Genomic DNA, 26,471 nt, shown 5'->3' with positions numbered 1-26,471 from the left:
TCTTTTAGATGTACATATTGGAAGTATGTTTATATTTATATTCATGTATTATTCTTTTTTATTTGTTTAAGCACTGACGTCATTATTATCATTATTATATCGGGTGCGTTCGATCGAGAATGAAATTGTATTATCGGACATGATCAAACACTGACGACTGTTTTCATGGTGGACGGTGGGGGAGTGACAACTGTGATAATTTGCTTTTATGCACCCTACTTGTTTTTTTGTATCTATGCATTGCTTAATACGTCATAAATTGAAATCTAATCGTTAACAATAAGTATAAAACTATTTGTTTGTCAGGTTTGTTAAAAAGTATTCCTTATGTCATTTTATTAGTCTGTTTTTGTAATCAGTGATACATTTGCAATGTCAAATTGTCCTTTTAGATTCGACGGTCATGAAAGAACAAAGCCGTGCAAAATACATGTTCAGTCTTCACTTTACGCCACGAGCTATTGGACCAGTGAGGACAGTCCCAATGACACTAAAGCTTCAGTCTACTGGAGGCCAAAATAATGCCATTCAAATAATGAATTAGGACCGGTCATTGCACTTCTCATTGTACTTAACCACAAACTCAAAGATGGTTGTTGTTTTTTGGTGATGTATCATCACAGGCGGTATGCTTTTAAAAACACCCAACCAAGAACTATATCATTTGTAACGTCACACAGGCAGAGTAATGGACAATCCCGAGAGTGCATTTCATCTCAAGATATCTCATTTGTGCGCGTCGTGCTGCTGCGATTTGCGGAACCATTCATATAAATCACCCTGAAGGATTCTCCAGTGAACAAACAAGATTGAATTCAGTGTCAAGAAGTGATTTGATTAGTTTGAGATTTCAGTTTTAAAGAGCACGGAATAATATGTATTGCCTTTTATTATTTTTACTTTTTGTTTGCTCACATTTTTCTGTTTTGTTTGAATGAGTGAAATTAGATATTTTTGCATTTCTAAGTCTTACCTATACATATAGGCTCTATCTTATGACAACTTGGATTATACGTTTTCTCTGGCACCATTGAGCCCGAATCAGTTACTGGCAATGAAGTCAAAGGTCATATTCCATCTGGCGTTGTATGCAATACCTCGCCAACAGTTAAGAACGCGTTGATAGGTGGAGTTCATACAATTGTACGTTTTAGTGAATATTATTATAACGGTTGAAGAGTAGTATCCGGTGAGAGGCAGTAATTATCTAGCAATTGTTTTTTTTTTATTGCATCTATTTTATCATGGCAATTGCAAATGTTTTATCATAATTTAATATGTGAATGTTTGCCTCGAGTGTACAATAAGATTAAAACGAATCATTTACAATTTGTGTTTGTTGTTTCAAAAATACCAAATTGTCTAAACGTCCGCAAATTCTCACGTTGGTTATGGTCAAGTTATTACGAATTGTTATTTTCATTGAGAAAACTTTACTGTTGATTAGTATTAACTTTCTCTAGGTCCGTTCTTGTATTTCTTTTACTTGTCCTTTGAATGTGTTCTTCCTGGCAAAAAGTTTGGGACACCCTTGTTCAAATTACTCTGTACAGTCTTTCTATCATTTGCAAGATACCACAATTGAAGAAGATAGCGAATCAGGGAACGTTACAAATGCTCATGGAAAGCTTACCACGTACACAGCGGCCCCTGAAGCAGGTAACCGTTTTTTGATACGTTTTTTTGTAGCTGAAAACCCAAAACTAACATAATGCATGTTTTAACCAAACGGGCACTTTTATATTATCTTCTATACAAAAATAATCATGATTTTTAATGTTTTTGTTTCAATGTATTATACCATATATAATGCATAAACTTATTGTATTGTGTAGCAAAAGTTGTAGAGTATCTGTAAGCATTCTTATTCACCACAGTCCTTAAGCAATTATATGATTGACCCAGCATGTCGACACGAATTATTCAGGGTCAACCACATGCAGTGCATCCACAGAAAATGGGGCGAAATGGCCAGAAGCTCAAGACGGGCAGATATCTCTATCTAAATGTCATGAAGGATATGAAGGTATACTGTTATTCTTGAAATTTTGAGGGGGTTTTACGAACAGTTAACGTCGATTCTGTTCAATTGGCTGAAACGTATATACACTGGTGTACTTTTTGAAAGGCTCCGGTGGATCACAAACCCTCGACGTCATGGTTGAGTGGCGTTTACCTGAACCAATTGACCATTCTCATCTTTTTAAACTGTTAAGACACTCAGAAAACAAACGCTACAGGTGCTCTTTAAAGAGTATGCCATGAAACATATATTTTTATAGTTCACGTAATATAAGTAATATAAACTACTGTGATATTTTAGGTCATTATTATCGTCGTTGTCAGAAAGGCACATTCCTGAACCCCGTTAACAATTGCACACGGAAAGCCATACGGGATTTACATGCTCGGGTAAACGATACGTTTATAGTGTTTTATACTGTTTCTTCTGTTAATATATACTTAACATTATTTAAAGACCTTATTTCGTTATACTACATAGTGTCATAGGCTATGAAATAAATATCATAAAAGTTGTATCGATGGAGTTAATGTTTAAACTTCGAAAAGACACATGAATATAATGATTGAAACAGTTAATGAGAGTGAAACGTCCAGGAAACCATCAAAGTGCAACAATTTCGACCATATGGGCAGGGTTCAACTCATTTTGAAATTTCAATTAAAATATTCGTTTAAAATAGCTTTATTTGGCATAAGTGGTAGTTAAAATATATGCATTAAAGCATTAACATTTTCATCTAAGTTATAACTGTGCATAAACAGATCTTTGGAATGCATCATTCTTAAAGAAACGGAACGGCATTTGAAATGCCAAAACGAGCCATAGTTTATTTTAGGTAGAACATCTAATAATATACTAAGCTACATTTTCACCCGTTTAAACTATTGTAGACCATTCCTTTGTCCTAATCTTAACACAATCATTGTACCATTTCGTGATCTGTGAAGTTCAGCCAAAGTGGCGGATTCACACACATGGCCTTCAACCCAGGGGTCGCAGGTTCGATTCACTGTCGCAAAACTAAAAACATACAAATCGTCTTCTGGGAAAGTTAAATGGCGGGCGTTTAAGAACTAGGGTAGCTGCAACCTGCGTTACATTATGTCTGTGCACTATGCTTCGAACACTTAATATATTTAACAATCGTATCGGAGCACTCGCCGATGGGCCATGTCAGCGTGCGTATAAATAAGTAGAGTATAAATAAACTCAAAACCACAAGGCTGGCTCTGGGTGCTGGCCAAGCTCATCGGTTCTTGAAGCGGTCAACTCTCTGACTATGGCCTCTGGCTAGACTCATTTGTTTTCCAATTCAAAGAGGTGGATATGTTCCGAGAATAATTTTGGGTGTGTTTGGAACTGTCATACATGATCGAGAGGCAGCTTAGCTTAGATGATATAATATCGCGAACGCTACAAGTGATCGTTTGCTTTGACGATTGTTCAGAAGCTAGCATTTTTTGCGTTGAGAGTTGGTTAAATATACGGGATATTGAGGCTTAAACAGCTTAATTGATGGGTATTTTTTCGCCAACTACAGAATTTCAACCCTTATATCGTTTCGCGAGTGTTGAGTTACAATGTCCTACACCCGTTATTTCACAGGACGAAACATTGGTGAACTTTATATTGAATTTAATATTTTCTTTTCATTTTGATACTTATTTCAATTTGTTAATTTGTCTTTCTCCGTGTGATGGCACCCCTGTCATGTTGAGCATTTTCTCAACAATTTTATACGTCATGAAAGCAACCCCAAAATAGAAACTATTTTGTAGTTGTAAAGTTTGAGAAATAAAAGCACTTCATATTTTAATTCTGCCTTTAAATGTGTTTTCAAAAGATGTTCAGTCGTGTTAAATCATCGATTTTAAACCCGCGCCATCGTCGTAATGCAGTTAAACATGTTATAATGAACTCTTATCCTAATGAACCAGTATATGCACCTACCGACACGTTCCATACTGTTATTTGTCCAAATTACGATGTGTGATCTAATGTATAAGACAAATGATTGTATTGAGTTAACTACAAATTTGAATTTATATGTGTTAAATGGCTCCATCAATTCCACAGAGGCTTTGTCAACGTTGAAGAATCAAACAAATACCTTGACAACAGCTACTGAAAATTTACCAACAGCTGGCGATCTACAGAATGTTAACCAGATCCTTGATGAAATCATTGACAACATCGAAATTAATTCTTCTACAATCAAGAACGACTCAAACGTACGTGTGTTACATTGCAAATTGTGTTTCCAGCCTCGTAAACTTCATAATTACATAAGAACAGCTACAAAACTTTCAGTTTATATGTTTGGTTTGAGGTAAAATAATTGACTTATTTGTTTTAGAGTTTCTTCGATGTTGCGAATAACTTACTGGATGGAAAATCGACATCGTCATGGAAAAGTTTGATTGATGACGTATGTATACTTTCTTTCATTGGTATGCTATTCTACATGTAAATTATAAATATAATTTAAATTTACTTTAACGCACAAGATTTATTCTTATCCCTTTTGTCTAGATATGTTTTCCGGATAAAAGTACATCAACGAGCCTTATTTCTCGAAACTTTTTAAGTAACTATTTCCATTAGCCGAATTCAAACTTCAATTTGATTTAGCAAAAGGAAAATTGCTTTGTGTGGTCATCATAAAAATAAACCTTATTCAAAGACTAAAAGTTTTAAAAAATAAAGAATAAAAAGAGTAAATAAAACGCAAATTACATTCACGTACACCAGAACAATGATGCTATGTGTTAGATTAATCATTATCAGACCTCTTATGAATGAAAATGGCAAAGTGTAGAAAAAAACAATATATTACCTTAATCCTGTTATAAGGAACTTATACGCTTCGAGAACTGAGGTAGATGGTCTATAAACAACATTGTCTAATTTATAAACAAACACGCAATACAATTCAATACAACACAATACAATACAATAGTAGTTTATTTCGCATAAAATACTTACAAAGTTTATAGCGATAGCAAACATGATGGTAAAAAAGTTCAACATTTTCAGAAAAAAAACGAAGTGTAAATTACATGTAAACATGCACATTCAGTTTCATATTGCTTAATTCAGAAGTGGTCTTGAAGGCAGTAAAGAGCAATGTTAGTTTTTATCAACGTATACAGAAATTGCTTATTAACCGCTTTTCTACTTTTCAATTGATCATAATTGCTCCAAGATGTAACTTGGTTATAATTGTCTGTAAACCATATAAATACTGCCACTTTGCTATTTATTTGTTATTGTAAATTAAAGTTTTTGTTTAATTATTTTAAAACAACAGAAGGGAGTTGGTGCCGTCTCTGTTTTAACCACAATCGACCGGTTTATTTCGAAAGTTGTGAACTCGTCTGACGGGAATTTCACGATGGAGGTCGACAAGCCAAACTTGTGTAAGTTTGCTTAGTATATAGGAGCAGAGTAGCTTTTAAAAAAGACATAATCATGTCATCTTTTTTTCCTTTCAAACTAAAAATAATCATTTGTAAAAAGAACTCAATAAGAATAAATTATAATATAATATAATCAGCTTGCATATTAAGTAATAATCATACTTGTGTTGCAAGTTTTGGCCATGCGATATGTTCAGTGCTGCACGTTAAGAACAAGGCTATGGGTCAGACAGTGAACCCCTCCTCTCTTGATAAATGTTGATAAGTTTTTTTTCAACATTTATCGAATCACATCTTTTTAAATTATGAAACATGATTTGAATTCTTAACACCAAGTCGTTCTGAAAGCTATCAGTGTTAACAACGTTAACTATATCTGTATGATTGACATGTAACTCTTATTTATATAATGTTATTTTATAACATGTTTTTTGTTTATGAATAATAAAAAATAATACATGTGAGCTATATCTATTTTGAGAAAGGGTGTAAATTACGTTTCCGAAAACAAAAAATCTACAAACAAAATAAAAGTAATAAAATTGCACACTTCTCGCAGATATGTTTGTTTATTGAAATATAGATTAAACTCTTTCTTATTTGTAAATGGTGATGTTTAAAAAAAGAAACAGTTATATATATATATATATATATATATATATATATATATATATATATATATATATATATATATAACTGCGGTTACCGTCTCCGGTGTTTAATCAATTAATCAGCTGGTACCAAAAAGATTAATTATTGATAGGAATAGTATTCAATGGTATATTATTTTAGTGTTTCGAGTACACATTTACTTGAACTGTTACGGTCTTCATTCGTTAGAAATGCGTTAAATATTTCCAACCAATTCAATTTAATTATGAAAAATGGACCAAAGTCAAATGATAACCAACCAAAAATCTTTGTTAACACATGATGTCAGTTAATAACGTGTACTCTGCCATTGTTTTGTAAATTTCGGATAACATGAATTTAAAGGGGGAGGCGCATTTTTTTTATATAGTACCATGTCAGGGGCGTAGCAAGACTTTACTGAATGTTACGCACGAAAGGGGGCGGGTGTAGGAGGGAGAATATCCCTGTATCCGATTGGGGGTCGGGGAGCCTCCCCAGGGAAAAAATGGAAAATGGGTGTATTTGGAGGGATTTTTAGGCTCAAGGCCGCCGACTTTGTAGTTATCAAGTGATTGAAATAGGCTCATTAGGCTTTCTAGCACAGAGAAGCAATGCTTACTTTAGCTGATCTATCTTTTATTCTAATTTCATATTTTAGCTTAGCCCTCGACTTTAATGCCATTTTTTGGCCATTTTGTTTTTTTCATTTTTTTTTTCAAATTGATGTTATGCACATGCGTAAATGCATAACGCTGGCTACGCCCCTGCATGTACCCCGGGTCAAAAAAGTGTGTGTGTGCTGGGGGAGGATCTCTGTCCTATGATTGGATATTTGTTTTGTTTCATTACCCTGGAATTATAGCCTGTTCTCTTTGATTTTACAATATTTTGTGTTCAAGACGTTTTCAACTTTATTCCTTAGTTTTAAATGTCTTAAGACTATCTTCTTTGTGTGAAAATACCCTATTACATTTCCTCAATGTAGTTATAGAAATTGGTCAAGTAGACAGTTGTGACAATATTACGTTTCCGTCCAATGCCGGTAATACCAAAAATACAACGAATAGTATGGAGGATCAGATCGTCGTTGGCTGTGGACAAGGTAACCCTTTTTAATAATTGGTACATATTTAGACTTTTGTACACATATAAGTAAATGCAATTCTGATAAAATGTTCTAACATTATTTTGATTTCAGAACAAAAAACTATTGACTTTAGAGCAAATCGCTTGTTTAAATGAGGGTTATTGGACAAATGATCTTTACTAGTCTGCTACTCGGATATGTCCTCATCGAATTTATCTAATCGCGTATATTATTAATTTATAATATATAATAGAGCGCATTTTTGATAAACATATTAATTTATATGTTTCTGATTTTTTCGCTGCGAACAGTTTGACCAGCGTTCTTAGTATGGAAAATCTTCGCAAAGGTTCATTTTTGAAACAACATTTTGTTTATATATATATATATATATATATATATATATATATATATATAGGTAAAAACGTATTTAGTGGCGGCTTGTTTAAAAACATGTCGGGAATGTTGCCTACAACTTCAAATGATATCGACTCGTAAGTACAATTACTTTTCCATACGCGTTTTATAAGCAAACATGTATGAACAAAATAAAACAAAAACATTTGCCAATATAAGTTATAGTTTTTAAAAGATATTGTTTAGAAAAATAATCAACAATTCAACCTTAGCGATCCATGCGAGTGTTTGTTGTGCAATGCAAGACTTATAATGTATCACTAGTATCATAGGTTCTTGGTTATTTTGATTGCCAGATTAGACAGTTCAATCAACGGGCCGGTACTGTCCTTCAGTTTCCACAGACAACAAAATAGAACAGAGAACGTCAGCATAACCTTCCATGTCTTTGATGTATGTAACTGTTTGAATTCATATTTCGACATTCGACAGTGTACGTAGTTTGCGTATTTATGTATGTACGTAGTTAACGTATTTATGTTTGTAATATGTGCCTGTTGTTTTATGGCTTTTCATGTTTCGTTGATTTTGTGTTGACTAGGTTTTAAAGTAAGTAGCAAAGTGCAGTCGAAAGTCGATATTTTGCGTCCAAGGTCGGCAATCATCGATTACATAAATCAAATATCAATTGTCGCTATGTACTGCGAAGTGAAGTAGCCGCTGCAATATATTGTTCAAATTGAAACAGCTCATACCATAATCTTGATGTGTTATACACATGATTATGATGGCTAAAGAAGACATTCGTTATGTTGAAATGACTGTGAGTGACTGAAGTCGATGATTGTTCGAAATGCCTAGTTTGATTACTTTTGATTATCGAATATGAATATGAAAGATTTTCAATCCTTAGTTTTTACTATTCAACTATGCAAGTGTTGAAAGGACTTGGACAGTTTTTTGTTTATTCATTTATTGTATTTAAGGCTTACTTTGCTTCACTCTCCTCACCGAGGCGATTGATAATAACGGTATTTTGACATTTATGTTATTTAAGGTTGTTTGTCTTGAGTTCAGGAGTTGTTCGACGTGATCTTTGTGTCTTCAAACCGGCTCTGGGTTAATATGTTTGTGATTAAGTCTATCCTGTAGTATCACGTGTTTTATTTATAAATTTATAATTTGTGTTACAGTCGTCGTTTTATTCTATAATATTGGTTATCGTATGTTATAAGAATGTACTTACAAAATATAAAATGATTATCGACCCAACTCAGCATTATGCATGAACATATATCAATAAACTTTTGATTATTTCGTCTGTAATTTCAGAATGAATTAAGGGACCCTGCTTGTTCCTTTTGGAAAACAAACTTAAGGTATTTCTAAAGATATTTGCTAATATTGCTTCCAAAGTTTTTATCACAGGGATCATCTTTTTGTGAGCATTAAATGCTGATGGTTTATCATGGTAACATGGTATTTTCTACGGCATGATTCTAGTTCAAATTCGATAAACCATGAATTTTATAATATAGGACAAAGACCTTTACTTAATACACTGAAAATGAAAGATACAGCCTTTTTCAGAAACAAAATATACCATCAAGTAATTATTAAAATTGTTCTTGGTATTTGTATCAAAGTAGATATTGGCCCTAAGTCACACCAAAGTAAACCTTTGTTTTACGGATTTTCAACCAAAGAAATTGGAACGAGCGAGCGAAAATAATATATATTTTTTTCTATTTCAAATATATAATGAAGCAGTAGAGGCCAATTTGTTAAAAATATATTTAATTGTGTCTTCAAAAGTTACAATGCTCAGTCTCCCCACCATTTTTGTATGAAGTAAGAAGTTAAACAAACACTTTAATGATGCTTTTATTCCATCTTGTACTTTTTATCAATATATCATATACGTTAATAACAACCTTACTGTTCTGTGTCTTATGTAGCGGGAATAGCCGCTGGTCCACCGAGGGATGCGAATTAGAACACTTTGACAGCGAGACAGGGACTGTGTCCTGCAAGTGTAACCACCTGACAAACTTTGCTGTCCTCATGAGCCCCGCCAGTACCACTGAAACGGTTGTTATATAATTCGTATTTTAGTCTGAAATGATAACCACAACACTGTTTAGTACAATGTTCATATAACTAGTTGAAAAACCTGTATATGTATTACGGAACTTCCTATTACCAGCATTATCAAATAAATATGTATTCAGACCTATCATAGGCATACACGACGACTATAATTATGTTTATTTTTTTATTTGTTTTATTTGCTAAAATAATTGTATTTGCTAAAATAATACGCCAGTTATTTCATAAATACTGTTTGAAATTAATTTTACTACATAGGAAACTGTTCACCATCGCAGCCTTGGAGTTTTGTCAATTGTGGGATGCAGCATATCTATACTTGGTTTGGTTCTTACCATTGCGATTTATGTATACTTTTGGAGGTAAGTTGTATTATATACTAGTAATTTGATCGATAGAGGGGTCAATGTGAGTACATGATACAGATTGACGATAAGGAAATATAATCGAAATAATTCCATTAAATTTAAACATCATATCAATAAACTAATGAAAAAACATGCCGAATATGTCTCAACAGATATAATTGAGATCATTATCCTTCCAGGACTGTACATTCCACGAGGTCAGTTTTGCTTCTCAACCTGTGTACGGTTCTTGTTGTGGCTTACGTCCTGTTTCTGGCAGGGGTGGACTACACTTCACAACCCGTAAAAACACATTATGAAATTTACGTCCGACGAAACATTTCATTTTATTTTTAAAACGCCTAAGTAAATGGTCTGAACAAAGGGATGGTATATGTAAATTTCACTTGTAATGTTAACATTCATATCAATTATCGGAAGCTATGCACTTGTTGCTAACTTTGAGAACATATTTTAAAAGCCTTTCGTCCTGACTTAAACATAAAGACCAAACTGTATTCGTTTTAAAAGACTTCTGTTTATTTTGTATGTGTATGTATCTTACAGGCCGTGTGCACGTCCATTGCTGTTCTGCTCCATTACATATTTTTGGCTGCCTTTTTCTTGATGCTATCGGAAGGATGTATTATTGCACAAAAGGTGCTCAGACCCCTTGACAAAAGGAACATTTTACAAGCATTGCTTGGAATTTCTTACGGTATTAAACCTTAATCAAATTTCTTGCGAACCCATTTTGGTCAAATGTTTGAATATACCTAATCATAAATACTGTACATTGATTCCAATCTAGTGTTGTGTCTGTCCGTAAGCATCCGTACGGTATCATAACTTTATCAAATTTCTTGCAAACCCATATGGTCAAATTGAAACATGTTTGAATATACCTAATAATAAATACTGTAAATTGATACCAACCTTGTGTTGTGACTGTTCGTAAGCATCAGTACGGTATTAAAACTTTATCAAATTTCTTGCAAACCCATTTTGGTCAAATGTTTGAATATACCTAATCATAAATACTGTAAATTGATGCCAACCTTGTGTTGTGTCTGTCCGTAAGCATCCGTACGGTATCATAACTTTATAAAATTTCTTGCAAACCCATTTTGGTCAAATGTTTGAATATACCTGATCATAAATACTGTAAATTGATGCCAAGCTTGTGTTGTGACTGTTCGTAAGCATCCGTATCTCACTTAATTAACTGCTGAATATTTTCAGGACTTCCCCTGGTCGTCGTTATTATTTCTGCTGCATCATCTAAACTGAAAGGTTATGGAAATGACAAATTGTAAGTATGGATAACGATAAAGCAGAATAATATCACCTAAAATAATTCAAGCTCATATTGTACTACAGTTGGTTGTTTTTAGTTCCAAGAAGGCAGTATATTTTTAAGTAATTCTCTTTTTCTTTTCAAGCTGCTGGCTTAGCATTGATTCGGGACTTTTCTGGGCTTTTGCTGGACCGGCATTGACAATAATATTTGTAAGTTATTTCCTTACTAGGTTATTGTAAACATCATTGATGCTAGCGTAAACAATTCTCTTGAAGCTCTTATTGTTGCGGAAATAGTTTAATAAGGACTTATATGTTTGAGCATATGAAAAAATAAATGAAACCGTACAAGCGTCAGTCTCATGTACTTAAGATAATTAGCGGTAGTTCTTGCTATGAGTAATGTTTACACATCTGTGTGAATGCTGCATTTGTGTATACATGCAGTTGTTGTTGGTATTGGTGATGGAAAGAAATGGTGTTTTATTTTTGCTAGTGATTTTTTTTACATTTCTCTGTTAAAGACGAACACCATCATCACGGTCGCAGTCATCAAAAGGTTGTTTGGAACTTCCGCTATGTCAAAACGAGGGGATGCTGACAAGATCAAGAAAGTTTCTTTTCTCTATCGCTGCCTTACCTTTATGATTTCTGAAATTCTTAAAACAACTGTTTATTTAGTCAGTCCAAAACTGCATGCAGCCAACATACATTATACAATGCTTTGCCTTATTTAACGGAATATAGATGCATATATGCTTTTGATCAATTGCAACTAATTACAGCCCTTTTGATTTATTTAGTCCTCGTTCATGTTTGGCATACCACGTGGTTAAGACTTCATATGTAAAACGTTTTCGAATGTTTTTTCATTCGGACAAGAGCGAATATCACAGAAGCTTTACAATGTCAATTTCAATCGTCGGCTAAACGATGTACGCACCTAAAAGCAATACTGTATTTAAGCGTGATTTAAATCATGTTTTAACTGACTCGACATAAGCCCGTCTGATCTTTTCGATTGAGCTACTCAATGGCTTTTGCATACGCTCCTATGTGTCCATCATGCGCTTGACTTTTAAGTATTGTCCCATTTCGGGAAATAACAACAAGTGAAAATTTTCATGTCCAGCTGAAAGAAGTACGGAGTAATCATCGAAATAATGCATCGATTAAATTAAGGTGGTAATTTACACCGTAAGTTTTACACCTGATGCCACATGTTTCTTTCCAAACAATTCCATTATGCCCGGTTGTATATGTTGAACATTGGTGTAATTGGTTAGCATTGCAAGTTATTGTGTTGGTTTGATTATGCTCATTTTGTTTTTATTTAATTGCAAAGCGAATGTCAAATTGTATGCAAAGGGTATGTCGATTGGTTTTGGATCACTTTGATTGCTAAAGATATATCATGGAATACATTATACGTGACAGTGAAGGGCTAGCACTGCATGCAAACTTTTGCATTTTAGTATACTTTGAAGTTTGAAGTATATTTTATTTGCACTTCGTGTGATTGTTTTCTCCATATTCTGTCACAGGACTGGACTTCGGAGCGTGTGTGTCTTGTTGCCAGTGTTTGGGATCACGTGGCTGTTCGGTGTGTTTGCTGTCAACAAGGATACTGTCGTTTTCCAGTACCTCTTTGTCATCTTCAACAGTCTACAGGTACACGTTTCATATTATACATGTACATGCGCAACAGCCAGCATATACACGTGCGACATAATGACGGTACACGTACAATGTTATGTAGGTACATGTGTGATATAATGTAGATACACGTGTGACATAATGCAGATACATTTGCAGCATAATTTAGGTACACGTGCAACATAATGTAGGTACACGTGCGATATAATGTAGGTACACATGCGACATTATGTAGGTACACATGCAACATATTGTAGGTAAACTTGCAGCATAATGTAGGTACACATACAACATATTGTAGGTACACATACAACAAATTGTAGTTACACATACGACATAATGTAGGTACACATGCGACATAATGTAGGTACACATGCAACATATTGTAGGTAAACTTGCAGCATAATGTAGGTACACATACAACATATTGTAGGTACACATACAACATATTGTAGGTACACATACAACATATTGTAGGTACACATGCGACATAATGTAGGTACACATGCGACATAATGTAGGTACACATGCAACATATTGTAGGTAAACGTGCAGCATAATGTAGGTACACGTGCAACATAATGTTGTTAGTACTAGTTACACATACAATGTATTGTAAGTACACGTGTGATATAATGTAGATACACCTGCGACATAATGCACATTCACTTGCAGCATAATGTAAATACACGTTCAATATATTGTAGGTACACGTGTGATATAATGTAGATACGCGTGCGACATAATGCACATACACTTGCAGCACAATGTAGGTACACGTGCGACATAATGTAAGTACACGTGCAACATAATGTAGGTACACGTGCGACATAATGTAGGTACACATGCAACATAATGTAGGTACACATGCAACATAATGTAGGTACACATGCGACATAATGTAGGTACACATGCGACATAATGTAGGTACACATGCGACATAATGTAGGTACACATGCAACATAATGTAGGTACACATGCGACATAATGTATGTATACGTGCGACATAATGTAGGTACACGTGCGACATAATGTAGGTACACATGCAACATAATGTAGGTACACGTGCAACATAATGTAGGTACACGTGCGACATAATGAAGGTACACATGCAACATAATGTAGGTACACATACAACATAATGTAGGTACACATGCAACATAATGTAGGTACACGTGCGACATAATGAAGGTACACTTGCAGCATAATGTAGGTACACGTGCGACATTATGTAGGTACACGTGCATCATATTGTAGGTACACGTGCGACATAATGTAGGTACACATGCGACATAATGTAGGTACACGTTCAATGTATTGTAGGTACACGTGTGATATAATGTAGGTACACATGCAACATAATGTAGGTACACGTGCAACATAATGTAGGTACACGTGCGACATAATGTAGGTACACATGCAACATAATGTAGGTACACATACAACATAATGTAGGTACACATGCAACATAATGTAGGTACACGTGCGACATAATGAAGGTACACTTGCAGCATAATGTAGGTACACGTGCGACATTATGTAGGTACACGTGCATCATATTGTAGGTACACGTGCGACATAATGTAGGTACACATGCGACATAATGTAGGTACACGTTCAATGTTTTGTAGGTACACGTGTGATGTAATGTAGGTACACATTCGACATAATGTAGGTACACGTGCGACATAATGTAGGTACACATGCGACATAATGTAGGTACACATGCAACATAATGTAGGTACACATGCGACATAATGTAGGTACACGTGCGACATAATGTAGGTACACATGCGACATAATGTAGGTACACATGCAACATAATGTAGGTACACGTGCAACATAATGTAGGTACACGTGCGACATAATGTAGGTACACATGCAACATAATGTAGGTACACGTGCAACATAATGTAGGTACACGTGCGACATAATGAAGGTACACATGCAACATAATGTAGGTACACATGCAACATAATGTAGGTACACATGCAACATAATGTAGGTACACGTGCGACATAATGAAGGTACACTTGCAGCATAATGTAGGTACACGTGCGACATAATGTAGGTACACGTGCAACATAATGTAAGTACACGTGCGACATAATGTAGGTACACATGCGACATAATGTAGGTACACGTTCAATGTATTGTAGGTACACGTGTGATATAATGTAGGTACACATGCGACATAATGTAGGTACACGTTCAATGTATTGTAGGTACACGTGCGACATTATATAGGTACACGTGTGATATAATGTAGATACACCTGCGAGATTATGTAGATACACCTGCGAGATAATGTAGATACACCTGCGAGATAATGTAGGTACACCTGCGAGATAATGTAGATACACCTGCGAGATAATGTAGGTACACCTGCGAGATAATGTAGGTACACCTGCGAGATAATGTAGATACACCTGCGAGATAATGTAGGTACAGCTGCGAGATTATGTAGATACACCTGCGAGGTTATGTAGATACACCTTCGAGATAATGTAGGTACACCTGCGAGATAATGTAGGTACACCTGCGAGATAATGTAGGTACACCTGCGAGATAATGTAGGTACACCTGCGAGATTATGTAGCTACACGTTCAATGTATTGTTGGTACACGTGTGATATAATGTAGATACACGTGCGACTTAATATAGGTACACATGCAACATAATGAAGGTTCACGCTCGATATGATGCAGGTACAGGTACACTGGTATACGCTAGGTGCAAGTACAACAATTCTGAATAATGTGTTTTCCGCTGAACGAAACATTGCTCATATATCCATACCCACACTTAATCTACTTGTTAGAAATTAAAAAGCGTAAAAAAGTGCTCGAATATAAAACAAAATTACTATTTCTCTCTTTACAGGGAGTTCTGATCTTCGTAGTTCAGTGCATCCTGGATAGGAAAGTATGTTTGGCCCCTTTTCTTAATATCCAACATATAAATTATCAATGGTTATTAAAATACAAATAAAGACACTACTATTAATTTAATCCAGAGTTCTTTTTAACTAAATAACACATTTTTGCTGTATATTTGAACAATAAAAACGTGTTTTGTTATAAAATATTAATTAAAACAAACTGGTGATCTCAATGTCCTTTGAACATTTAAAACATGATTGTTTGTCTCGACGAAGGTGCAGGAGGCGTTCAAAGCCAGGCGAGCCAGGTGGCTTGCACCAGAGGTGTCCATCACTGCTACCGAAATGAAAACGGTACTGATTTGTTCCATTATAGTTTGAAACTGTGTCCTTATGTCTTTGGTTCGCTGTTGGGTTGTCTCTGACACGCATTTTATATTATATTTATTTTGATTTTTACATAATTATAAAAAAAGGTTTTAATACAGTTTATTCATAACTATCATGAATCCATAATTTACTATCACCACTGAGAGAAAGGTTATATAATTAAAACAGTTGTTTACATTTGAACAGTGCATTAATAATCGAAATCTAGTTTATAGTATACTGTATATTTATTTGTTCATTTTTTTTTATTTGTGTTTTCAGAAGTCCTCGGCTGTAACAAAATCAAACGCCACCGAATCAACTGCATAACTGACGAATGTCCAGTTTACATGTATATACATGTATATGCATACTTTACCATATTTGTTTGATATTAAAATAATACTTCACATATTTGCAATAGATGTTCAGGAGTATACACATTCGGTGTTGCTTTTTGGTTTGGAAATACACATTTATATATGAGCCTCATTATTATAATATTTTAATGGAAAATACAACTACATCGCGTAAAAGATAACAAATATAAACACTTGTTTGTTCGAATACATTTTAAGGTTGAATTTAATTAGATGGGAGAAATATCGTGTCATTAATGAACCTGAGTAATCATGTGTGTATTTCTTATTTAAACACACTTTATAAGTATTGATTATAATGGAATCTATCGATCAGTAAATATTTTGAATTATCAATTACTTTTAATTATTTTTGTGTAAAAATAATATTTTTGTATGCCTTTTTGTTATCATTTGTTTTCTTATTAAAGCTTATCGTATTTGTAGTTTTAATCATTGTTTTTGTATGTCATGTATTACATTTTGTGTCAGGAAATATGGAGGATATATTTTTTAATTTCAGTGTAAGATTGCAATATATATTTTACGAGTGTTCATATAAAACAGCGCATAAAGACAATATGCATTATTATTTGAATGATGGTCAGTGTCAAAAAACATCTGTGGATTAAACACATCATTCAAGTATGTTTGTTTAGTGGAATTTAATCACGTTTATATTCTGAACAGCGTCTGTATCCTGATCGTTTACACTAAGCTTCTATAAGGCGAAGAAATAGGGAGAAAATTGTACACAATGCTACGATGTTGACAATGTTTAGAGATCATATAAAGAATTTTTCGGTTTATTGCTTATTGTGTGAAAGGTGATTTTTTTTCTTGAGATTCGATATTTATGTGAAAAACTATCGAGCTATCTATTCTGACAGGAAAATATTTGATAAAAGGATACCATTGAAATGATGAATGGTGAGCTTGATTTACTTCTGAAACGTGTTGTATAAAAGCTGCACTCGCACTGATTGACCGTTTTACAACGTTTTTAATTTTGTTTGTCTTGGAATGACTCATTTTGGGCGTAAATGCGTGGAAACAAGTAAGATGAGACTGCTGACAAAACATCAGATCGCAGACATTCTATTTTAGTTTGAAAATTGATGTGTTTTTTACTAAAAGAGTTACTTACGCTTTAAGAAATATTATTTTTTCTGCAGTTTTCCAAATTATTGGTATCTGTTCTATTGTGGGTTATCAATCATGACCACATTGAAGTCATTAATGCACAAAATAACTGATTCTAGGCAGTTTTTTTTATATTAAATATCAAAACTATCAATATGTGAGATAGTAGCTTTAAATATTTATTTGTAAACTCAAGTTATAATTTTGACATAACTATTTTCCGGCGGAAAAGAGTTAATTATCAATTCAAGAAAAATGACACTTGATATAAAAAGTAGTCCTTTAATGGCAGCCAAGGTCAAATGATTCTATAAAACTCAAATAATATAACATAGTAATACACATAGACCCTAATGTACTGTACTTTCAATAGCATTATCAGTGCTTAAATCGAATTAAAGATTGCAAATAACGACAAAAAACAATAGATAAAAAAACAATCCATTTTCAGAATGGAAATACTACATGTACAGCTCTTCTACCAAATACCTCCAAAATTATCATTTTGATCTTAGTCAGAAATTTAAAACCCCAATTTCTGGACTTTTTACGGGTGAAATTTGGCCAGTTTTAAATTTGATTTTTGTGTTTTGTAAAACTTCATACATTTCCGTCACATAGGTTGCTTTGAGGGACATTATTAAAGTTGTTGTTTTTTTCTGACAATTCGATATTTCACCAAAAGAGCATAACATATGTTTTATCAAGTTGTTTACTACTACATGAATGTCAATATAATAATGTAAGTATGTTTATAAGTCTTCTTTTTGTTTTATTTTGATGCTTGAATATTAAACTTTTGATATATATGTCAATTTGAAGATAGACGCTACATTTGTTTTTTGTTATACAACTTGAATGAACAGGTAGTAAAGTTAAACAATACTCTTATATCAAAAGGAGAAAGCCTAGCATGTAATTCATATTTTCAAATTATGTTCAAGTGTTTGCTTATCTTATATATGAATTATATTTAGTAATATTTGTATGTGTTTATTCCATGCATGATTAAATATTATTGTCTATGTTGTATCCACTTGCTAATTTAGTAATACATATTAAAATACATTTTAGATCTTTTTGAAGAGAAGTTTTGTGTTCATGTTCATGTTCTCCTGTGTTATTGGGATTCAAAGGAATACCGCCACAATGCCACAACGGTGCCATTTATAAGTTGTTTTTAAACTTCCGATCGCCAACGTCACAGGACGTTTACCTTTTTCTTTTAACATTTGCAGTATTACAGATACACAAAATAACTATATGTTGATCCATTTCGAACATTGGTGTAGACATCGGTGATTTATTAAAATTTACTTAATTGTAAAACACAAATACCGTTACTTTCAATGCGCTTTATGGGTTGTAAGCCCCCCGACCGATGTGCGATAAATGCGAGGTAGGAAATCCCCTATCGCCTAGGTATAACCAACCCTTTTAAGGCCAACTAATAAACTTGACAGTGATGAGGACAAGTCTTTAGCCCCGACATTCTTAAGGTTCCGCCGCTATCTTGGTACGTAGGTTGTGTTTCAATGTAATATAATTCTTCAATTAACTTAACATACGATATTATGAACATTGAACGAATTTGGCTTTAGTACAAAGATTGTTAAATGCAATATTAAAAATTATTTACATATGGAAATAATTTCATTTATTAAGACGGAATAAATTGTTTTCTCTTTTTATCTACGATTTCTCGGAAATACTTCCTAGATACGGGTAAACACACGTGGTTGCCCGGAAATCAACATGCGGAACGCTCCGGTCATCCGATTACTTGACCACGTGACTAGCCCAGCACGTTCTTTTCTCGCTAACCTTCGAAGGAGTAACACGTGGGAAAAAAGTAAGATTTCATTGCGATAAGTGTCGTCCACATCCTAAACTCATTTTCAGCCAAGTCGGATAAAGTGATGGATATTCTTCGGGTTTTGACATTGAAATGCCTCCAGTTCAATATTCTTCTGAGGGCGTCTCACGTACCTGGTTCAAAAAACTTAATATGCGATGCCCTTTCACGCTTCCAGATCGCGCGTTTCCGAAAGCAAGCACCGGAAGCGGACGCGGAACCCCATCCCATCCCGCCCCATCTTTGGGAAATCTTCAAAAAAGAGCTGACACACTTTTGCGATGTTCTTTAGCAGACAACACGCGCAGGACATATACCACAGCGTTAAACGCGTTCCAAGCATTCCTCGCGAAATATAACTTAAAACAAAACATGCCGATACCCGCACCTTATTTAGTTTGGTTCATAGCATACTGTTTCGAAAATAACTGCGCAGCGAATACAATAAAAACTTACGTGGCGGGTTTAAATTACATACACAAAATAAACGGCTTTCAGGACATACACTCTATGTTTGTGGTCAATAGGTTACTCGAAGGTTGTGTGAGAGGTAAAGGACATTCGCGGGATGCGAGACGCCCCATCACAAAATCAATATTGACCGAAATCATCGCAGCATTGCCTAGTGTGTGTTATAACGAATTCGAAGCTAAGGTTTTTAAGGCAATATTCTCAATGGCCTATTTCGGCCTCTTCCGCATCAGCGAACTGGTAGCGACCACACTTAGCGGTTCGTCCAATCAAATTAAGCGAAAAGACGTAGCCATCACAACCAACGAGCAATTCATGTCGGTGACCTTACGAATACATAAAACCAGTCAGCACGGTCCACCGATCACGTTGAAACTCCCCCGGGAAAAAACACACCCATGTCCAGTATTAGCTATGTTAGAGTACCTGTCACTTAAACCTGCGGGAACATCAGCCTTTAGTCACAGCAACGGACTTCCGGTCACTAGACAACAGGTAACCGCTGTCTTAAACAAATGTCTAACGAGAGCCGGCCACAGTACCCAAAACTTTAAGACTCACAGCTTCCGTATCGGCCGTGCGACCGACCTAGCCATACGCGGCGTACCAGAGACAGACATTATGAAACTTGGTCGTTGGTCGTCCCAAGCATACAAGAAATATATCCGTGTGTAAGCTAGAAGGGGCGATATCTGGGCCTCACGCATTACATTCGTACAATTAAATAACATTTATTAACGAATAGAATATACAAAACCCGCACTGAAATACAAATACAACGCAACCCTACATTAAATAATTATTTCACTCGTAAATATAGATATCTGGGTTTTGGGCGACTCGCTACCCAGGCGCGCGGGACGGTACGCACAGGAGAGGGGCTCGCCGAACCTGCGGTTGCCGCGGACCATCGCCTGGCTGGGCGTCGGGGGCATCGGATGGGAACGTTTCCGCAGGTCCGTAGAATCCAATGTCCTTTTGTGCGAGCCACCCAAAATAATAGTTTTGCACCTAGGCGGCAACGATTTAACTGTGTTTCCGCTAACGAAAATATTTAACTCAATTACTCGCGAAATACGCTACCTTAGATCCGCATTTGCCAGCGCCGTTATAGTCTGGGTAGATATACTAAATAGATTTCAATGGCGAAACCCACGCCAGTTAACGTCATCACAAATCAATAAAAAGAGAATCCGCGTTAATCGCCACGGGCGCAGTTGGGTAAGGTCGACAGGCGCACACGACACGCTATCCATAGATATAGGTTTAGATACTCCGGGTTTCTTCGCGGCCGACGGCGTTCACCTGTCGGCAGTGGGTAATGCTATGTATATCGACGCACTAAGAGATGTTCTGCTTAAGCACATAGAATAACGCTCCGTAAAGCGCAATTACATTAACATAATCTCGCGGTTTAAATTTTTTTTTTTTTATATATATATTCAGAATTTTGGTGGATAAATTTAGAAAATTTATTGTGGCGTAAAATTCTGGCGGCAGGCGAATAACAAATCTTTTAAACTGAATTTAGCCAGATTTCTAACCAATACTTATTATACAAGGTCTGCTCTCCCAAACTGCGGGTAAAGGAACTTCGGCTCAATTGTCTTACTCGTGGTGCTGGGACTGCATTCCAATTAGTTCTTATTTATTTGCATTAGTTAGGTAACGCCGTGCTGTAAATGTGTTAAACGTGTCTATGTGTAAGTACGCTTGCATGCAGGTGCCGGTGCTTTGGTTCACCGACCAGACATGTGTCAAGCTTGTTGTGTCATGTGTATAAATGTACGCTTGCATGCAGGTGCCAGTGCTCTGGTTCACTGGCCAGTCATGTGTCAAGCTAGTTTCCGTGTCAGTCCCCAGACTTGCATGTGGCAGAAAACCGCGTGGTGTTTTTCTGCCCATTCAAAACATGTGTCAAGTCAGGGACGTCTGTTTGTTTTACTGTACGTGTATGCACGGCGAAAAATTTTCACTTTCGATACGCATAACTTGTTCAACTGGTGCCGGGATTTTACGTCACAAGCCACATGACCATTTACGCCACTCTGATAATCTCTTTACTATATATGTATATTGCATTGCTATGGACAATCGCATTGCTGGTGTTGTTTCGTTTTGTTACATAATAAACAATAAGTTATTGTATGGTTTGTCTGATTTATTCAAATCCATTTAATAATAAAAATTATTTACATATGGAAATAATTTCATTTATTAAGACGGAATAAATTGTTTTCTCTTTTTATCTACGATTTCTCGGAAATACTTCCTAGATACGGGTAAACACACGTGGTTGCCCGGAAATCAACATGCGGAACGCTCCGGTCATCCGATTACTTGACCACGTGACTAGCCCAGCACGTTCTTTTCTCGCTAACCTTCGAAGGAGTAACAAGTGGGAAAAATACCGAAAAAATATTATTTACCCACCCACCACACCCGATTAAAATATTAATATAATCTGAATGACCCGTATGAAACATCACTTCAATAGTGTGTACATGTTAATCTTTCATAATGCCGTTTCATTCAAAATGCTGCTGGTGAGTTCTTTATAATTGCAGTTTTCGGCAGCTTGCGTTCTGAGAGACAGCACATCACTCGTAGCAACATCAGCGAGCAAGCTATGCCTAACTAGGGGCCCAAGCCACTCGGGTTCCAGCTCACACCGAACACCACCGGACCAGTCTTCAGAAACAATCATACCAAGATAGTGCAGTGTGTCGCCAAACCAACCACTTATCAATGGTCATAGGGAGCATACGGCAATGCCTTTTTGTTGGAACAATGCAGACACAACAGTGTTTTAAAGCTTTAAACTACGAACATGTACTCTTTTCTTTTTTCTTTTTTTTCTTTTTTCTTTTTTTTTGTCCTTTTAAGTCGTGTGGGCGTAAAATTCTGGCGGCAGGCGAATAACAAATCTTTTAAACTGAATTTAGCCAGATTTCTAACCAATACTTATTATACAAGGTCTGCTCTCCCAAACTGCGGGTAAAGGAACTTCGGCTCAATTGTCTTACTCGTGGTGCTGGGACTGCATTCCAATTAGTTCTTATTTATTTGCATTAGTTAGGTAACGCCGTGCTGTAAATGTGTTAAACGTGTCTATGTGTAAGTACGCTTGCATGCAGGTGCCGGTGCTTTGGTTCACCGACCAGACATGTGTCAAGCTTGTTGTGTCATGTGTATAAATGTACGCTTGCATGCAGGTGCCAGTGCTCTGGTTCACTGGCCAGTCATGTGTCAAGCTAGTTTCCGTGTCAGTCCCCAGACTTGCATGTGGCAGAAAACCGCGTGGTGTTTTTCTGCCCATTCAAAACATGTGTCAAGTCAGGGACGTCTGTTTGTTTTACTGTACGTGTATGCACGGCGAAAAATTTTCACTTTCGATACGCATAACTTGTTCAACTGGTGCCGGGATTTTACGTCACAAGCCACATGACCATTTACGCCACTCTGATAATCTCTTTACTATATATGTATATTGCATTGCTATGGACAATCGCATTGCTGGTGTTGTTTCGTTTTGTTACATAATAAACAATAAGTTATTGTATGGTTTGTCTGATTTATTCAAATCCATTTAATAAGTTCTTTTAATCAGAGTTATATGATCTTTACTTTTATTCTAAAGTTAAAACCTTTGACCAGGGAGGTCCAGTTCGCCTGGTAAGTAACTATCGGGGAGATTGAGCGCGTAGAAAGTAGTTCTCCTTGGAATAGTTAATTATGTAAATTGAATATTATAAATTTCGCAAACGCACACACTCAATATAGAGACCCTTTGAACGTTAAAACGTAAATATCAAAATGATATAATTATGTTAATGTTTTAAGTAGAAAGAAGTGAAAAAATAGGACTTACAGAATAGTCATTAATATTATTATCGTTTTCTTGAGGATATAATCATTTTTATATAATACTAATTTAGTCTTCAGTAAAAGATGTGAGTTGTCAGTATGAAAACTAGTTGAAGAGTTAAAAAAAAGCGGTAATGATTTGATGACGTCTTTAGAAATGCATGATGAGAATTGGAATTTTCCAAAACGCGAAATAAATGATAAATAAAAACAATTTAAACAAACTCTAGTAGACCGGACTGCTGGAATGAGGTTCTTTGGGATGATTTCATATTTTGGCTGTGCAACGTCGACAGTATTGTCATGCACTCCGCCGGCGTGGCTGTCTAACATCTCGGATTACCAAACTATACGCCGATATCCATTTATCGGCGGAGGGAGGAATGGGGATAGTAGAAGTTGCCAAACTATACGCCGATACCCATTTATCGCCGAAGGGAGGAGGGAGGATAGTAGAAGAATACTTGAATTACCGGTATCATTCGATCTACTTACTCAGCTAGTAGCCATGGCCTACTTACTCCATGACCCACCTGCCGATATTAGACATGATTCACCGAGCACCACCGATGGTCAGGTAATGGGATGTCCGCCGTTAACGTCAGCAACAGTTTTATACAGAGTACAATGTCAATTTATCCGCATTGATATTCTGAAAATTGTGACCACATACAATGTCCGTACGTCAACAAGACTCGTAATGATCGAACATACTGGTTTTGTAATTGGCTTCGAAATATGAAGTTGAGAATATTATCGAATTATTTGCGTTATTTGCCTGCCTGATCAACATGCTTTGTTTTTTGCTCTCTCCTATCAATCTTGATGTTATCATTCGCAGGTAGGTCATGGATACTGGTTGACTCATTCTTATGAAGGAATATGCAAGCGCAACAATTCTAATATTGAAAATGGACTGAAAAACACACTTAAGAACGTGTTTCTGTGCTCTAATCAACAGTATGGAGGTATATGATTAGTTGTCAACATACAGTGATTAAGAACGTGTTCCCCATCTCTAATCAACAGTATGGAGGTATATGATCAGTTGTCAACATACAGTGCTTAAGAACGTGTTCCCCATCTCTAATCAACAGTATGGAGGTATATGATCAGTTGTCAACATACAGTGCTATAGAACGTGTTCCCCATCTCTAGTCAACAGTATGGAGGTATATGATCAGTTGTCAACATACAGTGCTATAGAACGTGTTCCCCATCTCTAGTCAACAGTATGGAGGTATATGATCAGTTGTCAACATACAGTGCTATAGAACGTGTTCCCCATCTCTAGTCAACAGTATGGAGGTATATGATCAGTTGTCAACATACAGTGCTATAGAACGTGTTCCCCATCTCTAGTCAACAGTATGGAGGTATATGATCAGTTGTCAACACACAGTGCTATAGAACGTGTTCCCCATCTCTAATCAACAGTATTTGAGGTATGTGATCAGTTGAAAACATACAGTGCTATAGAACGTGTTCCCCATCTCTAATCAACAGTATGGAGGTATATGATCAGTTGAAAACATACAGTGCTATAGAACGTGTTCCCCATCTCTAGTCAACAGTATGGAGGTATATGATCAGTTGTCAACATACAGTGCTATAGAACGTGTTCCCCATCTCTAGTCAACAGTATGGAGGTATATGATCAGTTGTCAACATACAGTGCTATAGAACGTGTTCCCCATCTCTAGTCAACAGTATGGAGGTATATGATCAGTTGTCAACATACAGTGCTATAGAACGTGTTCCCCATCTCTAATCAACAGTATGGAGGTATATGATCAGTTGTCGACATACAGTGCTTAAGAACGTGTTCCCCATCTCTAATCAACAGTATGGAGGTATATGATCAGTTGAAAACATACATTGCTTTAGGACGTGTGCGGTCAGTTATCAAACTATAGTGATTGATGACGTGTACTCAAAGTATTGTCAACGAATTCGGGTATGTATGTGATCAGCGGTCATAGTAAAGTGCTTAAAAGCATGTTCCCCAGCTATAGTGTAGGTAACCGAGAGATTGATATTTTTTTACAAATATATGTGTAAGATTACCTCCTGTTATAATTCATTCCATTTAAAAATATTTACTTCACAATGTCTCCGTTTCCCAAATTATTCGAGAAAACACGACACACTATGTGGAAATTATGCTCTACGAGCTTTAAAAGATCAAAAACAGCGAACACACGACCATATAATTGTAAGACAACTTCTATCCGTAGCCAAACTATTATCTTTAGTGTATATTGATACTGTTCGATATTGTTTACGTAATTTAAAACTATGAGATTGTCATTTAGGGTCTCTTTTCAAAAACAATATTGTAACGCTGTATGATGTGGTTGACCTGTCATATTCTTCCGGGTATTAACGCTGGTTATAAACAATAAACTAGCGTTATTCAACCATAAGCTAACTCGAAACGATTGGACACGGTGTAGACTCTAAGTGGAAATACAACGCATAACACTCGCTCAATCGTCATAAGAACCAACAACAAAGAGTACATCAGAACGACAAATGAAATCGTAACAGTTATTAACCCTGGTTGATATATGTTCCATAACTTAATACTAA

The 26,471-nt window shown here is 35.7% G+C and overlaps 1 protein-coding gene across 2 annotated transcripts; it reads left to right on the top strand.

Annotated features, from left to right (window-relative positions):
• Window positions 1-168: 168 nt before the first annotated feature.
• On the top strand, window positions 169-18,776 carry LOC128238496 (adhesion G protein-coupled receptor L3-like). 2 transcript variants are annotated; one of them, XM_052954475.1, is made up of 21 exons: window positions 169-1,659; window positions 1,928-2,026; window positions 2,324-2,412; window positions 4,103-4,257; window positions 4,383-4,454; window positions 5,337-5,445; window positions 7,064-7,180; window positions 7,584-7,659; window positions 7,879-7,975; window positions 8,855-8,901; window positions 9,481-9,613; window positions 9,890-9,993; window positions 10,179-10,281; window positions 10,546-10,696; window positions 11,221-11,290; window positions 11,421-11,487; window positions 11,802-11,889; window positions 12,824-12,948; window positions 15,818-15,859; window positions 16,092-16,169; window positions 16,467-18,776. In XM_052954475.1, exons 6-21 carry the CDS (start codon window positions 5,421-5,423, stop codon window positions 16,512-16,514), a joined length of 1,371 nt encoding a protein of 456 aa, XP_052810435.1. In that variant the 5' UTR covers window positions 169-1,659; window positions 1,928-2,026; window positions 2,324-2,412; window positions 4,103-4,257; window positions 4,383-4,454; window positions 5,337-5,420; the 3' UTR covers window positions 16,515-18,776. The 2 variants fall into 2 exon arrangements, with proteins under 2 accessions (XP_052810435.1, XP_052810434.1); XM_052954474.1 differs by lacking the exons at window positions 169-1,659; window positions 1,928-2,026; window positions 2,324-2,412 and having other exon boundaries at window positions 4,077-4,257.
• Window positions 18,777-26,471: the final 7,695 nt, after the last annotated feature.

This window comes from Mya arenaria, chromosome 6 (genome assembly GCF_026914265.1).
Source record: "Mya arenaria isolate MELC-2E11 chromosome 6, ASM2691426v1".
Classification (NCBI taxonomy): domain Eukaryota; kingdom Metazoa; phylum Mollusca; class Bivalvia; order Myida; family Myidae; genus Mya; species Mya arenaria.
The sequence above is the reverse complement of the archived record's forward strand: the minus strand, read 5'-3'. Positions and strand labels throughout refer to the sequence as shown.

Excerpts from the sequence above, each read along its gene's own strand:
- LOC128238496 (XM_052954475.1), top strand. The coding sequence starts at position 5,421 with ATGGAGGTCGACAAGCCAAACTTGT. Across the intron at positions 8,902-9,480 it reads TTTTGGAAAACAAACTTAAG|CGGGAATAGCCGCTGGTCCA; the intron begins GTATTTCTAAAG and ends TGTCTTATGTAG. Across the intron at positions 11,890-12,823 it reads GGATGCTGACAAGATCAAGA|CTGGACTTCGGAGCGTGTGT; the intron begins AAGTTTCTTTTC and ends TCTGTCACAGGA.